The following is a 15,228-nucleotide window of genomic DNA, read 5'->3' as shown; positions in this document are numbered from 1 at the left end:
GTTCGTCGCGTCGTCCCTCCCTTTCTCTTTCCCTCCCTCTCGCTTGACTGACTCTCCTTCTCCCTTCGTTTCGTTCTCGTTCCATGTCCCAGCACCCTTCATGAGCCCCACCTCTACGCTGGATCAGAGCATCGACCCTCCGAAGGTCCCGAAGTCGAATTCGAACCTGGCGTAGAAGGCCTCGGATTGGGTCTACTCGGAGAAGAGGAGATGGCGATGGATTTCGAAGGAGGACCGTATGGGAGAGGAGCTCCGAGTAGTTCGGTTGGTGGGTTGGGGTTGGGGATGGGGTGAGTTCAAGACGAAACAGTTCTCTCCTTGAGAGGGGGAGAGGAGGACAGGCGGAGCGACGTAGGACTGACGCGTTGATTTGTGGGTCTGGTTCGATGCAGAGAGGAAGGATATCAGTACCCTGAAGATGGAGCTGGATTCGATTTCGGAATGGACGAGGGAGGGCAACCGATGGAAGGGATTGAGCCGGAGATGAGACCGATCGAAGAGAGGTCGGAGGTTGTGAGTCTTTCCTCTCTCTTCTTCTTCTCTCTCCCACCTCCCTCCCATCTTCTCGCTCTGGTCACTCTCTCGACACCTCTTCCTTCCCTCTCGTTCTCCCGCTTTGCCTTCCCGACGCGTCCCTCTCGCCCTCCCTCCCAACGAACGAACGAGTCACTGACCTTGCTCTTCGACGCGTCGTTTCGTTTCAACAGACCGAAGAATCCTCCCTCGCTTCCATCCTCAAAGGTCCTGCCGCTGGGAAACCCAAGAAGAAGAAGACCGTCAAGCTCGCTAAGATGGACGAGGAGTTGACTTTCTCGGATGCGAGTGAGTCGTTTCGTTCACCTTTCTTTTCGTTGGCGTTCACTGACGCGTCTCGTTTCTTTTCCCTTTCGTTCTCATCTCGCAGTCATCAAAGGCTGGAGGAAGGACTACGTCAAGAACATGATTCAGCAAGGGAACGTTGCGAAGGAGAAGCACAAGGAGAAGAGTGCGAGGGACGCGGCGGTTGGGATGCTCCAGGGGATTCCGGTTGGAGGAGGTGAGTTGGACGACGACGCTGTTGAGAGAGAGATAGAGGAGAAAGGAAACTGACCGTCTTCCCTTTCGTCTCGACTTTGACGGCAGTCCAAGCTCCTGAACTCGTCGACCTGTGCGTTTCTTCTCCCTCGTCAAACACGTCGTCGTTCGAGCACGCCTGACTTGCGTTTATTCTGGTCGTTCGAATTCCACAGCGTTCTCGGTCAGCAAAACAAGAAGAAATCCTTCATCACGAGTACGTTCCGATCTTCCTTTTCTCCTCTCATCTTCTCGTCTCTCTGACTCTCATCGCTCCCACCCCTTCCCTCTCTCCCCTCCCTCTTCTTCTCCTCTCTCTCCTCCCTCCCCTCGCTCGACCCACCCCTCTTCAAAGCTCCCAAACCCCGAACCAAGCGCAAGAGGAAACCCGTCGCCGAGGGAGAAGGATCCGAAATCGAGGTCGAAGAAGGGGAAGAAGAGCAACCCTACGCCTACCCTGCCGACGACTTCGACCACTTCGACATGGGAGACGTTCAGCCTATGGAGGAGGAGCACGAGGAGAAATACGTGGATTATTCGATTCGTGAGTGAGACAACGCGTGGGCAGTGAGGAGGGAGAATGGTGGGGCGGAGAGAGGAAGAGAACGAGAGGAGACGAGACGAGAGCTGATCGTGTATGGTTTTGCGGTTTGGTTGAGCTAGCTTTGAAGGGAGACGAGACTCGACGATCCGAGGAGGAGGAGTCGGAGGTTGGGAGGAGAGCTGGGAGTAGCAGGAAGAGTTCGGTGGCTCCGGTGAGTTTTTTTCGAGTCTGTTTTCTCCCTCGACGCGTTTCGCTTCGACTTTGTCGAGAGAAGAAGACTGACCTTCTTCGTCTGGATCTCGAACAGTGGGACTCGGCTCAACGAAGAGGAAGGGAATCGTCGATTGGACTCCTCGGAGGTGAGTGAGCTTTACCCCTGTTTGATGAGAGAAGAAGCAGAATGAACCGCTAACTTCCCTCGCTTCGATTTCGAACAGAGGGAGGCTTCGGACCTGGCTCCTCATCCTACGGACGACCAAGCACTACTGGAAGACCTTCTTTTGCTGCTGAGAGGTTCGTCGCATCCTGGTCTCTCTTCCTCTCTCTCTGTCTCCTCACCCGTCGTTCGTTCGTCGAACTGACTTTTTCTCCCGTCGTTTCCTTTAACAGCGTCTTCGCCGGCCGACGATATCAACGAGCCGGATCTCACGTCTCTTCTCTTCGTTCTGCGAGTGTTGAACGACTCGGAAGACCTTCGAGAGCTGGGACGGAGGATGGGTTGGAGGCTGGTGAGTCTGGAGACGCGTCGAAGGAGGGAGAGTCGAGATTGCTGACGAGTTTGGGTTTGGTTCGTTCTCGAAGCTTACCCCGAGGCTGAGATGCTTCATGAAGAAGGATACCTTCCGGAGGGAGAGGAGGTTGTGGAGACCTTTGCGGTGAGTCGAGGTGGCCGAGTTGAGGACGCGTCGAATCGGAAAAGTCGAGACTGATTCAACTTTCGGTCGTTTCGCTTCGTTCCTGCAGCTCGAGGTCAGTCCTCTTTCTCCTCTTCTTCTCCATCCAAGACTCTTTCCTGACATCCCACTATCTCACGCTCGTCCTTCGAACAGAGACAAAGCTACGCGTTCGTCCCTTTCTCCCATCTCTTTCTCTCTTCTCGTCTCTCCTCACTCACCTTCTCTTTCGTTCTCCTTATCTTCCTCAGCTTCCTCGAGTACCTCAAGAAGATGATCTTCGACCTGCCCAAACCCTCTCCGATCATCAACGAAGAAGGAGAGGACGAAGCTCAGCCCTTGCTCTCGATCGATTTCTCCGTGCTCGTTCCTGTCGAGAGGTGAGTTTCGTTTCGTCCCTCCGTTCTTCGTCGAAGAAATCTCGCTGACGAGCTTTTGCTTGGCTTTTTGGAACACAGCTGCACTCCCTCAGCCGCTGCGAAAGGGTTCTACCAGTGCTTGGGTGCGTCCAGACCTCGTCCTCTTCTTTTCGTCCGACGTGGCTGACTTCCTCTTCATTCCTCCTCTTCTTTCGAAACGACGAACAGTCCTCTGCACGAAGGATATCATCGGTCTGTCGCAGGAGGAGGACTTCGGAGAGATCACGGTCAGGTTGAAGTGAGGAGAGAGGAACGAGGAGGAGAGAGTTGCTTGCTTTGGTTCCGTGTTGTTGAGTTTGAGGGAGTTGTTTCTGCACCGGGTTCGATTTTGGTTTCTCAGGTTTAGGCTGCTTTTGCTTCTTTGATCATGGCTCTTTCATCGTCGAAGTCCAGAGCTGGGAGTGATTAAGAGAGGAAGGGAGAGGATCGCCGAAGCGACGTTCGACGCGTCTCGCTCGATTTTGGTTTCGATGATTTTCAAGAGCGTACATCCCTCTTCGTGTGTCGAGACACCTCACTTACTCGTATCTGTCTTCAGAGAGACATTTCAGCTCAGAACTCAGCCAAAAACGGAAGATGGCGAGCCCGAAACTCAAAACTCTTTGTCAAACGCGTCGCTTCCGAACAACGCCTCTTCTCCCTCTCGAACACCATAACGGGTTCACCTTCGTGAGTCAAGTTGATTCACCGTCCAAGATCGATTCCGCAGAGTTTGTTCCTTATGCCCTCAGTCCAGTCGTAGCAACTCTCATCTCCTCTCAACCGTCAACAACGAAATGCGATCCCCTCTCCTCCTCCTCTTCTTCTCCTCCGTCCTTTTCGCCCTTCTGCTCATCGACGGAGCAGCCGCTACCCGATTCGGAGCCAAAGTCAATAGAGCGAACTCACCTCGCGGGACAGAAATGGATCAGGAGACGCTGAAGCTCATCCAGGAGAGGCAGACGAACGTGAGAGAGATTTTGAAGAGGAGGAGTGGACCGAGACCTGCTAGGTGAGTGTGCGGTTCAAGCAAAGATAATTTTGAGACGGATTCTGACTATCCTTCGTGCCTGGTCCGGGGGTGCAGGCGTTCGGACTAGCTCGAGGCGAGCGGGTGAGCCAAAAGAGGAAAAAGATGCGTTGGAGCGATTCGAAGCGATCAGGACGGGATGGTTTCTCAGAAGGATGGGGCTCGGTTTTTGGGCTTAACAATACTTTGATCCTCTTTCATTGTATGCTTTCACGATAGACCTTTAGAGGACGAGACCAAAAAGAGGACAGAAGGAGAGTTTCGTGTAATAGGTCGAAGGTTCAACGCCTTCCAACTCCTGAGACATTCTTTATCATGGAGCCGCTCCAACAACGTGGAGTCAATCCGTGCAGGGTTTGATCCTTCATCAGCTTCCGAACAAGCTCTCAGATGGAAGCACCTCCTCCTGGTCGGAACGCGGGTCGAAGGGGTAAGGGACGCGTTCGATGGTGAGAGGCCGGTGGGTTCTCGTCCGTTTGAAGGAGAGGTCGTAGGATGTGCGAGAGGAATTCCACTGGTCGTAGGAGAGGGTTCGCAGGGAAGGATGATCGAGGATCGCTCGTTCAAGACCATCGTCGAGGGGGATGCTGTAGCACTCCTCTGGCTTGACGAGCTCGAGTGTCTCGAGCTTTGGGAGGAGAGAGATCGCCGTGGCGATAAAATCGCAGGCCCGTCCCTTGATGTATCCCAGGAGCTGTGGGTGAAGATCGAGACTTGAAGGATCCTAGAGTCGAAAAGGAAGGAAGGATTGCTAAACAGCGCGCCTTTGGGCTGAGGCTGAGGGGGACGTGAGAGAAGGGGACTGATCCGACCAGCTCAGCGAGCTCGGGCGACGACATACTCTTCAGTATCAGGGATAGGACTTCCATGACGGATGAGACTGATCTCTCTTTGAAGAGGAGCGGTGGGGTGATCTGAGAAGACGGGAACGACGGGAAAAAAAGAAAGAGACGGGTGAGCTTCTCGTCGAGCTCAACACTCCTTCCTTGTTCCTTCCTCCCTCTGGTCTCTCCTCCTCGATCCACAAGACCACCTGAGAAGCTTTCACTCACCGCTCTAAATGTCCTACTCGCAGCATGGACATACGGCAGATTCTCTCGAGGAACTTCCTTGACGATTTGAGACCAGAGCTCGACGGGGAGAAGAGAAGGGATTCGAGTTGAGGTCGACGAGAGAGGATTGGCTCCGATGAGAGAGGGTTGGAGTGCGACTGAATCACTCATGGGATGACAAAAAGGTAGCGGTAACTTGAGAGGAGGTCGAAGGTAAAGGAAAAGCGTGTAGCGACGTCGTCGTTTGGGTCCGAAAGAAAGGAAGGAAGGAACAGTCAAGCTCACCAACTTTCGAAGCGTCCTCCAACAGTCACTACCCGACTCGATAACGCCAAGCTTCACAACCCATGTCTCATCACGGCCACGACCATTCTCACTCACACGGACACGACCACGGTAGCAGCTCAGGAGGAGGGGGAGGAGGAGGATGCGGAGACGATCACGACCACGACCTCTCGACGGACGGAGAACAGCAATCCCTCTTTTCTGAAGTGGATCGTGCGTTCAGCTTCTTCTTTCTACAGTCTTCCAGAAGCTGATTAGTTCTCCCTGTCCTTTTCAGGCGACAACGTGGTCGCTTTGAACGCTGAAAGGGAGGAGATGGGTCGAGAAGTCATCAAGTTCGTCTCCTTCTCTCCCTCTTCCTCCGCCGTCCAATCAAGCTGAATGCCAAATTTCCCCCTTCTCTCACAGATCTAGAGACATGATAGAGGACGAAACTTTCTACTGCCAGAGCGAGGACGACGGAGAGCTCATGATTCGAAGTCAGCAGCAACTTCTTCCCTTCCTTTTCCCCCCCGTTCGTCCGCCGTCGTTGACCCGTCCTCTCTTCCGCTCTCTGAAGTCCCCTTCATCGGAACCGTCAAGCTTCGATCTATCACCCTTCGTATAGGAGGAGGAAGTATCAGCAGTCCCGACACAATGAACGTCGTGAGTGCTCTTTTCCTTGCCTCCTCCACGTCGACGCACTTCGACTCGCGTCCGTCAGCTGGCTGATCATCCTCTCCGTTATTTTGCTCTCAGTACGCCAACTCCTCACCTGACTTCTCAGATCTGGCCTCTCACACTCCAACCCAATCTTTCTCCCTCGTCCAGATTTCTGCCGCTACGACGTACGACGTCAGGTTCGTTTCTTTCCCTCTCTTTCCCCTCCCGCCTGCTCGTTCTGACCCTTCCTTTCTCCTGCTTGTCGTCTTCCAGGATCTCAAAATTCTCCTCCGTAACCCACCTAACTCTTCACTTCCCTACACCGACCTCCTCCTCGTACGAGGAGGACACTCCCATCCGAGTCACCTACGTCTCCTTTTGTGGAGACGCGTTGAAGTTGAGACGAGAGGTCCCGACGGGAGTGGTTTACGAGAGCAATTCGAGACCTGTAGATCATAAGGTTGGAGGGCTGGGAGTTGGTGCTTTTGAGAGCAAGCTGGGCCAGTAGCGTAGGAAGTCGATCGATCGATGTTGCTTCGACGTCCGCGCCGTCCCATTTTCCGTTGCTTGGGAGGAGAACAAACGACATGGAGTGAGAGATAGAGAGTATGCAAAGAATGACGAAATTAAGAAGATGCGTCCCAAGTGGTGTGCGAAGAGAGAACGAAGATGAGGGGATGAAACACGAACAAAATGCGAAACGAAACGAAACCTCGACCTATCTCCTCACCCTCGTACTCTTCCTCCTCCCACCCGCCGTCGCCTGACTCTCCGCCTCTACTACACTAGTCGAAGCACCCGTCCCCCCCTCCAGAATCCCAACCATCATCTCCTGACTGTCTCCCTCTTCCTCCCACGTCTCTCCTCTCCTCGCCATCTCCCCTCTTCTCAACGCGTCCATGATCCGCTGCTTCTCTCTCCTCGCTTCAGGATCGTCGTACACCACTCGAAGAGACTCGTTTCCATCCTCGGGCTCGTTGGAGTAGCGTTGCTGGAAAGAGGAAGGAGGAGAGTTGGCATGGTAGGTTGCTGGTGGGAAGATGGGAGGAGGAGGAGAGAGTCGTTTGGAAGAGGTGGTTGATTTGGCAGGGGAATGATTGGGAGTGAGACCGTCGGCGTTGCTGTGCGAGATAGAGTTGGAAGGTGACCGAGTCGCCTAATCGAAAAAAGAGAGGAAAAGAAGTCAGTGGAGTGGAGAAAGGCCGATTCGAGTCGCGTCGAAACTCACTCGACCTGGGCGTCCAAGAACACGCTTCCTCTTTGATGCCTGGACAAGCAGAAAGGCGAAAAGCCGAGAGAGTCAGCTCGGATTCGAAGAAAGAGCTGGGCAGGTCCTGGACTCACCCTTTCGTCCATCTCCTTCGACGGAAGCAGAGGCTCCCTCTTCTCCTCTCCCATCCGATCGATCATCTCCTTCAGATCGTCCGTCAACGCAGGCGCCTTCGAAACCCTCTCCCTCTTCTTTCCCTTCGCCACCGCCGAAAGCAGTGCTCCTGACCCTCCTGAGTCCGATCTCACGACGGGAGATCCAGCGTTCGAGCCTGACGAGGAGGATCCTCCGGACGCGAGAGCGGCGAGAGCCTTCGTCGAGGCAGGCGAGATGATGGGTTCTTGGAGAGGAGGTGGGACGGGGAGTAGTTTCGAGGAGGAGGCGGTAGGAGAGGATGCAGCCGTGGTGATGATAGTGACTGGTAGAGGGTTGGGAGTGGCGTTGGAGTCGGGTAACGCGTCGTTCAGGAGCCGAAGGGTGGCGACGCGCTGAGGTGGTGAGAGAGGTGAGTCCAAAGATTCTGCTGTCTTGGCTGATGAGCGTTTGGGCGAGGATGGAGGACGAGCTTGATGGGTCCGAGATGGGGAGGAGGTTCCGGCGAGAGAGCGGCTGGAGGTGGAAGGTTTTGAAGGAACGGGAGGAGGAGAGACGACGGGTGCCGAAGGTCGGGGGACGGGATCTTTGTCGACGAGGGTAGGAGTGGATCCGAGAGCTGCAGGAAGAGCGAGACCTCCTTCAGGGTTCGAGAGAGCTCTGGAGAGGGAGCGATTGGTCGAGGCGTTGGAATCCGACCTGCCCAAGTCGGGGACAGGCATTCGATCGACGGCGCTTCGATCCACTTTGTCTGTAGAAAGACGAGCCGAAGAAGGTGGATTCAGTAAAGAGATGAAAACATAACACGAATGATGAGAAGACTTACCGACCGAGGCCGAAGCTCCCAAAACGAACTCTCGAAGCTCAGGAATCCTTCCTTCGTCCGCCATCCTGATCATCCAGTCCGGACTGACGACGGGGATTCCCCACCTGAGAGCGAGGTTGTACTTCTGACCCTCGACCTCGTCAGGGGAGCAGACGAGATGAGTGACCCGTCGAGAGAAGGTTGCGTCGTAGGTACCGCCTGGAAGAGAGGAGAAGGAGGGATCAGCTTCGAGACGCGTCGAAGGAGCAGAGAAAACGACTCACCCAAACATCCGACGAGATTTTCCAGGCAAGCTTGCATCCGGAAGGGGACCTTAGTAGCTGAGACGATGATGGTGTCAGCACCTGCGAAGAGACAGATGAACAGAGATCAGCGTCAGTGTCAAGAAGAAGAAAAAGGTCGAGACGGAGACGAGACGCACCTGGAACCGGAATCGGAACCGTCACGGGAGTGTGATGGCGGAAGCTCTCGAGAGGGCATAGCTTGTCGTCTCGGTAGCAGCTCTCGACCCAGTGCTGAGTGACGAAGCGAGGTTGAGGACGAATGGACGAGGTTCGAGATGGGAGGGAGATCCGGGGCTTGCCTCTGTGAAAGGAAAGGGAGGAGAGGTCAGATCGGAGACTCGTCTCGGAGAGAAGGTATCTGAGCTCACCGATTGAGCTTGACGATCACATAGTCCACACCTTCTCCGACCTCCTTCTCTTCGTCCTTCACGATCACACCTCCCAAGATCGGAATGCACCTCTCCATGTCGCTTCGAACCTGCTTCACACCGCACTTCAACAGGAACCTGAGTCCCTTGAAAGGAGAGGAGATGGGAGCCGTTGACGAGGACGAGGAACGACTGGAATTGGCGTCCGCCGGAACGAGGGAAGGTCCCATGCCGCCGAGAGCAGAAGGAATGGCGGTGGAGGTCGAGGCGAAGGAAGTCGAACGAGCCTTTGAGAGCATCCGACCGAGTTGAGCTGAAGCGATGGCGCTCCCCGTCGCCTTTGATGGCAAAGCTTGATCCGAGGATGCTCTACGAGCTGACTTTCCAATGTCTCCGACGGCTGGGAGGTCGTCGTCGTCGTCCACCACGCGACGGCGTTTCGACGTCGAAGCTCCTGAGGGACCAGCCGTTCCGAGGATGTCCTGAACGAGAGCGAATCCAGGGGCTCCTCCTCCTCCTAGACGTCGTCGTTTTACGAGTGCCGGCTCGTTGCGTTCGTCTCCAGCGGCGACGAGGATAGGTGCTGCTGCTGCTGCTGCTGACGTTGATTCTGCGACGAGGGAGTCGGCGAGACCGAACAGGGAGGAGTCCTTTCCACGAAGAGCGAGATCTCGAGGAGGGATGAACTCTGTAGGGGCGAAGGAGGAGAAAATGATGAGCCTCGGTCTCAATGAAAGCGGTGAAGGAAGGCATAAACTCACGAGGGACGTTCTTCGGTGTGATCCCACTCGCAGGCCTCGAGAGCTCGTACTCGTCCTCCTTCCAACGACCTTCAGAAACAGACAAAGATACGATCAGCACCGTAACCTGCGATAGAAACGTACACAAGAGAAATGTGACTCACCGTGAGCTCCTACACAATCCCAGAACCACTCGGGTCGCACAATCTTGATCTCGACCTGTTCCCTCTCGTACTCGACGCGTTTCTTCCCTCCGATCCCGAGTCCATCGTCAACGAACTTGGCGACCGTTCGTTTAGGGGGAGGTTTCCCTTGAACAGTGTGGAGGAGGAAATCGGCGTTGACTCGTTTGGCGAATCTGAACGAAGGTGAAGACGATGAGATCAGGATCGGAGGGAAGGGTCGAAAGGAGGAAAGAGAGGCTACGAACTCGATCTTGTCGGACTTGTCGTAATCAGAAATGAGATGAGTGCAGGTGAAATCCAATCCTCCAGAGTACTCTCCTTGGAGAGAGTCGATGAGGGCAATCATGGTGTCGCGTTGAGTTCCTGAAGGAGGCGAGAGAAGGAGGACACGACGCGAGGTCAGCTCGAAGGGAAGCAACAACAGAAGAAAGGAGGGCTGAACGAACCAGTGGGGAATCCAGAAAGGCAGATACGAAGACCTTGGAATGCCGGTAGGCGATGTAACGAGATGGACTGAAGAGGGTGAGACAGACTGGTGAGTTCCGAGAGAAGGAGAGGGAGGGAGGGAAGCGGTCGAGCTCACCTCCTTCAAGCTCACGTCTCCTCCGTCTCTCCAGGTTGCGTGAGTTTGACGAATCCAATCGGGTGTGAGGATAGGAATTCCGAGAGATAAGGAGACCTAGGAGAATAACCCAGAAAGGAAAAAAAAATGAGTTGCCATCGCGGCGAAGGGAGGGAGGGGACGAGAACGAACCTTGTACTTCTCAGAGGTGAACTCGCAAGCGACGAGATGGGTGGTGTGGTCTGTTAGACTGGATTCCACTCGAGCACCAAGCTCATTAGTCATTGAGTATAGCGAAGCCTGTTCAGACCAGCGAGTTCGCTTCAGCAAGGGGAGCGACGCAAAGGAGGGATGGGAAGGAAGGGAGGCAAAAGGAGGAGAGGAAAGAAGACCGACCTTATCCCTGACTCCAGTGAACGAGATTACGGCTCCAGCGAACGGTCTGAAGACGTTGTTCAGAGACTCCGATGTCTCCTCGTTTGGGTCTTCTTCTTCTTCTAGAGCGTCGTGTTCTGAAGGAGGCAAGGAAGGACGGTCAGCGTTTTGAGCTCGAGCTCACCGAAGAGGTTGTTTTCCGAGCATAATACCTTCCCACGATACCCTCCTTCAATGGATGATTTATGTTAAACACCAGCGGGGTCCTTCAGCATGCTAGAATAAACCCATAGCCACTCTGGCCATGGTGAAGGGACGAAAGGGGGGACGACCTTCCTCCTCCCTCCTTCCCTCCCTCCCTCCCTTCCCTTCCTTCTCTTCGACCTTCAGTCAACCCCCGACCTCAACTGAGTCGACATTGCGTCCAACCCCACGACGAGATCTTCCTGCAACCCTGCTCTCCTAAAAACAAGCTCAAACTCACCGTGTTTCCCTCGATTGCGACCTCCTGCTCCTCCCTTCTTCCCTCCCTTCGAGCTTCCTCCTCCTGCTGAAGTTGAAGCCTTGGGTTGCTGAGGTTGAGCTCGAAGTCGAACGTTGGGAACCTTGGTAGAGAGATGGCCCTTGACCATGCTGTCGAATCGTCGGAGCGAGAGAGAAAGCCAGCAAAGGGGAGGAAAGGAAGACGGTGAAGGTTGAGGGACAAATGCGAAACGACGCGCTGAGTCTCGAGAAACGCGTCGAAGCTTCAGGGCTCTTGGTTGTTTTCTTTTTCGACGCGTTGGATTTTGATTTCCGATCTGCTCTCGCCGATAGGGAATGAAGATAGAGAGACATCATGGTAGTAGAGATACAAAGCTTGGGAGCGAAAACAGAAAAAAAGCTGGTCGAGTTCAGACTCGCTTCCCCTTCCCCTTCGAGTGCTTGTGTCCCTCATGCTTCTTCATCAGCTCCAACGTCGCTTTCCTCTTCTCCTTCAACTTCCTCTTCTCCTCCTCCTCCTTGGCAGCCTCGATGGCCTCCTCCTCCTCAAGTCCAGGATCCTGCCAGTCCTCCCAACCGTCGGTGAAGAGTTCGACCAGTCGTTCGACCTGCTTTGCGTAGCTGCGTTTCGATTTCATGACCTGAGAAGGAGACGGAGTGAACGAAGTCAGCGGAAGAAGTAGAGCTTAGACGTAGAGAGAGGGGAAGGACGAACCTGCTCCCACTGTCGGAACTCTCCGTCGTTCAAAAGGCAGGAATCGAGAGTCTTGGTGAGGAGCTCTCGATCCATCTTCTCTCCGATGAATACGATCTCTTGACGTCCTGCAAACCGAGAGAAAGGTCGGTCAGTGAACGCTCCGAGGTAGATGAAGAGAAGACATCGAAAGAACTGACGATCTCCCCAAGCTCCTTCGAAATCTGCCTTGATCAGACGGACGACCTCAGGGTTGTCGGACATAGGCCAGGACGACTCGTCCTCGCAGCAAAGCCATCGAGTTCCCTTCATAGCGAGAAAGCATGAGAGTCAGCTTGAAAGTTTCAAGCAGCAGAGACGGAGAAATGTGACTCACTCCTTGCAACGTGAACATCACTCCGCTCTGCGACCACTCTCCGCTGACTTTCGGTCGTGTAGCCAACCACACGAAACCCTTGGAACGAAGAAGGGACTTGAAGAGAGGAGAGGCTCGTTTGAAGGCGAGTCGTCCAGGGAGATCGAGTTGAGGTTGTCCGTCCTCGTCCATGTCTGCGTCCTCGTCCTCCGAACCAGACGCGTCGGATCCCGACTCTTCGTCCTCGTCGTCTTCGACGAACCTGTAAAGGGGGAAGACCAGAAGACAGAATGAGTATGTGACCTACGAAGGTGAGAAAGGAAGATGAGACTCACTCGTTTTGAATCTGCGTGAGAGGGAAGGAAGGTGACGGTCAGTTCGGACGAGAGAGTTCGAGCAGGAAAGGACGAGGCAGACTCACGACGACGAAGGGCTCGCTGACGAGGTGCCACAATCTCTCAGGGTGAAAGGGTCGTCGAGCTCGGTAGACGAAGGATCCGATTCCGTACTCTGCAGGAAATCGAAGGAGGGAGGGAAGTCAGAAGGGAGGGAGAGGTGAGCGAGAAAAATCGAATCGAGGCGCGACGAACCTTCCGTCTCGGGCTTCGGAACCATCTTGACGACACCATCAGGACCAGTCCACGGAACTCGATTCGATTCCTTGAGAGACTGAAGCCACCCGGCTCCAGTGGCAGCTTCCTCGAACGAGAACTTGCCGGTGTCTGAAAAAGGAGACGCGATGCAAATCAGCTTTGTTCGAGACATTCGAAGGCAGCTGACGTTGAGAACTCACTCAGGATCTCCTTGAGATCTACTCGAGATCGAACGGTCTCAATGATCTTGGCTGTTGGGTTGAGCTTGCTGACGATGCCGTGAACTCGAGCGACGTCCTCCTTTCCTACGACGTCGGTCTTGTTGATTAAGATGACCGTCGCGAACTCGATTTGATCGACGAGGCTACGAATGTGAAAGTCGAAGAGGGACGGTCAGATCTCAGAAGCGATGAGCGTGGAGGGAGAAGAATCGACTCACAGGTCGGTGATGTTTCGTTCGTCTTCAGCTCCGACGTCCTTGTTTCGATCCGAGAGGAAGTCGGTGGTATCGAGTCTCCCATGAACTGGGAGGAAGAAATGTGAAGGTTCAGTGTGTGTTTGCAAATCGAGAGTTGCTCGCACTCTTCGACGAAGGCGAAGAGAGAAGTGACCTCGACTCCTCCTCTCTCCCCAGTCCTCCATCCCATCCCACACGTCTCTCGCCACGCATAGGAGCTCAAGGTCTCCTCGCATACTGACAGATCACGCTCGATCCTGCTGCACGCAGCAAGTTATCCCGCCGCGTCTCCTCTCGTCGAGCGTCGCAAGGCGTGAGCGAAGAAGACGAAGAGTGAAGACTCACCGTCGTACAGTCTACCACAGTGACGCAGGTATCGAGCCTCGAGATCTTCGACAAGCCTCCTGAAGCAAGAATCTTAGCCAGCTTGATTTTTGATTCGGGAGTGGCATCGGTTGGAAGAGAAGCCTCGATGTCCTCGGCGGCCATCTGCTCAGAGAACTCGGCACTGCGGGCAAGCAAGAGGAAAGAAAAGTCAGTCCCCGTCATCAAGATGCGTCTAAACGAGAATGAACTGAACTAACCTGGAGGTTTCAAGGAAGAGGAGGGAAAAGGTCAGGCTCGGTCGCAAGACGCGTCGAAACGAGGAGGAAACCAACTCACCTGAACGTTTCGGCGACCTGCATAGGTTCTGAGACTCCTGTAGACTCGATGATGAGGTAGCTGTAAGAAGGAAGAATGAGTCCAGAATGAGTCAGTCGCGATTAAGACGACGGAGAAGAGGAAGAAGAGGAAGACTCACTCGAACTCCTTCTTTTCCGCGAGGTCAGCAATTTCCTCGAGAAGGTCTCCTCGGAGAGTGCAGCAGATGCATCCTAGGAGAGTGGAGCGGAAGCGGAGGGAAAGACGAAGAAGAGGCAAGGCAAGAAAGGGAAGCGAAAAGAGGAGGACGATCAGGTCAGCGTTTGAACTTGTAAATTCGACAAAGAAGGATCCACCTACCGTTCTGCATCTGAATTAGAGTCTCCTCCTTTGGAACAGAACAATAAAACGCATGAAAACGGCGGATCAACACCGTCGTGTATTCCCTGTCTGTAGAGGGAGTGGTGGATTTCCCTATTAGAGACTATTCCGGCTTACCTTCTGCTTGACGTTGTGGTTCGTGATCAGAGCTCCATCAATCTGGAGTGAAAGCAGAAAAAAGGAAGGGGTCGACGTGAGCTTCTGAGCGAGAGGGAAAGGGCTCGAGACTCGAATAGGATCGCGTACATTGAGGGCTCCGATGTCGTTAACGATTATGGCTGGAAAGACGCGCCGAGAACGAGATCAGCTACGAGAAGGAGACAGGAGAACCAGGAGGAGAAAGAAAGCTCGACTCACCGCAACGAAGCCCGTGATCTTTGCTCTTGAGGATATACTCAAGGAGGGTCGTCTTCCCTGCTCCCAGGAAACCACTGAGGAGAGTAACTGGAAGGAGAGACGCGTCTGTGGACCGAGCCGAAGACGAGGGGGAGGAAGGAGAGGAAGGAGGGACGGCGATGGGCATCGTGAAAGGGGGAAAGCTGGTTTTGAGAGTGAGTGGGAGTGTGATAGCTCTAGAGAAAACTTGAGAATCGAGCAAAAGGAAGATCAGTGACTGGTCAGTCCGCTCCCCAGAGAACCGAGTCCTCTCATTGGCCCCAGGCAACGAGAGAGGGCGGACTGGGAGGGAGGGAGGGCGGTCCAGTCGACGGCAGTCACGAACTTCAGTCGATCAACCAAACGAGCTGGCAAGCTCCGCCTTCGTCCGAGCTTCCCTTAGAGCTGGTAGTCAGCGTGTAGATAAAAAAGGTCTTCTCAGTTTTGGCGATGAGCGAAGGTCCGACGGTGGTGGTCGGGGTGAAAGAAAGAAGGAGGGAGGTCGAAATTGAGGCTGCCTCTCTTCTCTTCTCGGCTTCAGATTGCCCCCTTTATCTGTACCCCTTATTTTTTCTGCCCACTTCAGACGATCTGTATGCTGATAGTCCCCTACAATTTCTCTCCCAGATATATCAGTAGATAGGAGGT

The 15,228-nt window shown here is 54.3% G+C and overlaps 4 protein-coding genes across 4 annotated transcripts; 2 read left to right on the top strand and 2 right to left on the bottom strand.

Moving 5' to 3' along the window:
* Positions 1-75: 75 nt before the first annotated feature.
* On the top strand, positions 76-3,318 carry BDY24DRAFT_161454 (uncharacterized protein). Its single transcript, XM_076636176.1, has 17 exons — positions 76-290; positions 393-513; positions 708-822; positions 905-1,036; positions 1,123-1,147; positions 1,230-1,270; positions 1,409-1,597; positions 1,717-1,808; positions 1,905-1,956; positions 2,035-2,110; positions 2,207-2,325; positions 2,399-2,472; positions 2,561-2,566; positions 2,647-2,660; positions 2,742-2,870; positions 2,949-2,992; positions 3,078-3,318. Exons 1-17 carry the CDS (start codon positions 211-213, stop codon positions 3,149-3,151), a joined length of 1,383 nt encoding a protein of 460 aa, XP_076500327.1. The 5' UTR covers positions 76-210; the 3' UTR covers positions 3,152-3,318.
* Positions 3,319-4,856: 1,538 nt separating this feature from the next.
* On the top strand, positions 4,857-6,763 carry BDY24DRAFT_161335 (PITH domain-containing protein). The gene is made up of 7 exons (XM_076636174.1): positions 4,857-5,183; positions 5,281-5,468; positions 5,533-5,590; positions 5,664-5,734; positions 5,815-5,900; positions 5,994-6,094; positions 6,171-6,763. Exons 2-7 carry the CDS (start codon positions 5,318-5,320, stop codon positions 6,403-6,405), a joined length of 702 nt encoding a protein of 233 aa, XP_076500326.1. The 5' UTR covers positions 4,857-5,183; positions 5,281-5,317; the 3' UTR covers positions 6,406-6,763.
* BDY24DRAFT_376873 (uncharacterized protein) lies at positions 6,416-11,300 on the bottom strand. Its single transcript, XM_076638712.1, has 15 exons — positions 11,085-11,300; positions 10,622-10,737; positions 10,418-10,525; positions 10,247-10,342; positions 10,110-10,176; positions 9,909-10,026; positions 9,643-9,836; positions 9,500-9,568; positions 8,739-9,426; positions 8,508-8,671; positions 8,350-8,430; positions 8,087-8,284; positions 7,242-8,011; positions 7,126-7,164; positions 6,416-7,053 (listed from the first exon to the last, which is right to left on the bottom strand). The coding sequence occupies exons 1-15, from the start codon at positions 11,230-11,232 to the stop codon at positions 6,616-6,618; spliced, it is 3,294 nt and encodes a 1,097-aa protein (XP_076500325.1). The 5' UTR covers positions 11,233-11,300; the 3' UTR covers positions 6,416-6,615.
* Positions 11,301-11,493: 193 nt separating this feature from the next.
* BDY24DRAFT_411915 (putative cobalamin synthesis protein) lies at positions 11,494-14,728 on the bottom strand (the record flags this gene model as incomplete). The annotated part of the gene is made up of 16 exons (XM_076642993.1): positions 11,494-11,724; positions 11,799-11,905; positions 11,978-12,083; positions 12,154-12,394; positions 12,468-12,478; positions 12,554-12,642; positions 12,723-12,854; positions 12,926-13,089; positions 13,165-13,249; positions 13,536-13,690; positions 13,846-13,905; positions 13,985-14,057; positions 14,185-14,212; positions 14,323-14,364; positions 14,452-14,483; positions 14,563-14,728. 16 exons carry the CDS (start codon positions 14,726-14,728, stop codon positions 11,494-11,496), a joined length of 1,722 nt encoding a protein of 573 aa, XP_076500324.1.
* Between the last annotated feature and the right edge of the window lie 500 nt (positions 14,729-15,228).

The sequence above is a fragment of the Mrakia frigida genome, assembly GCF_051309035.1.
Source record: "Mrakia frigida strain ATCC 22029 unplaced genomic scaffold BDY24scaffold_3, whole genome shotgun sequence".
In the NCBI taxonomy this organism is placed as follows: Eukaryota; Fungi; Basidiomycota; class Tremellomycetes; order Cystofilobasidiales; family Mrakiaceae; genus Mrakia; species Mrakia frigida.
The sequence above is the reverse complement of the archived record's forward strand: the minus strand, read 5'-3'. Positions and strand labels throughout refer to the sequence as shown.

Coding starts and splice junctions, on each gene's coding strand:
- BDY24DRAFT_161454 (XM_076636176.1), top strand. CDS start 211: ATGGCGATGGATTTCGAAGGAGGACCGTATGGGAGAGGAGCTCCGAGT. Junction 823..904: donor GTTGACTTTCTCGGATGCGA/GTGAGTCGTTTC, acceptor CTCATCTCGCAG/TCATCAAAGGCTGGAGGAAG. Junction 2,871..2,948: donor GTGCTCGTTCCTGTCGAGAG/GTGAGTTTCGTT, acceptor TTTGGAACACAG/CTGCACTCCCTCAGCCGCTG.
- BDY24DRAFT_161335 (XM_076636174.1), top strand. CDS start 5,318: ATGTCTCATCACGGCCACGACCATTCTCACTCACACGGACACGACCAC. Junction 5,591..5,663: donor ATGGGTCGAGAAGTCATCAA/GTTCGTCTCCTT, acceptor CTTCTCTCACAG/ATCTAGAGACATGATAGAGG. Junction 6,095..6,170: donor GCTACGACGTACGACGTCAG/GTTCGTTTCTTT, acceptor GTCGTCTTCCAG/GATCTCAAAATTCTCCTCCG.
- BDY24DRAFT_376873 (XM_076638712.1), bottom strand. CDS start 11,232: ATGGTCAAGGGCCATCTCTCTACCAAGGTTCCCAACGTTCGACTTCGA. Junction 9,427..9,499: donor CACACCGAAGAACGTCCCTC/GTGAGTTTATGC, acceptor TCGCCCCTACAG/AGTTCATCCCTCCTCGAGAT. Junction 8,431..8,507: donor GGTTCCGATTCCGGTTCCAG/GTGCGTCTCGTC, acceptor GTCTCTTCGCAG/GTGCTGACACCATCATCGTC.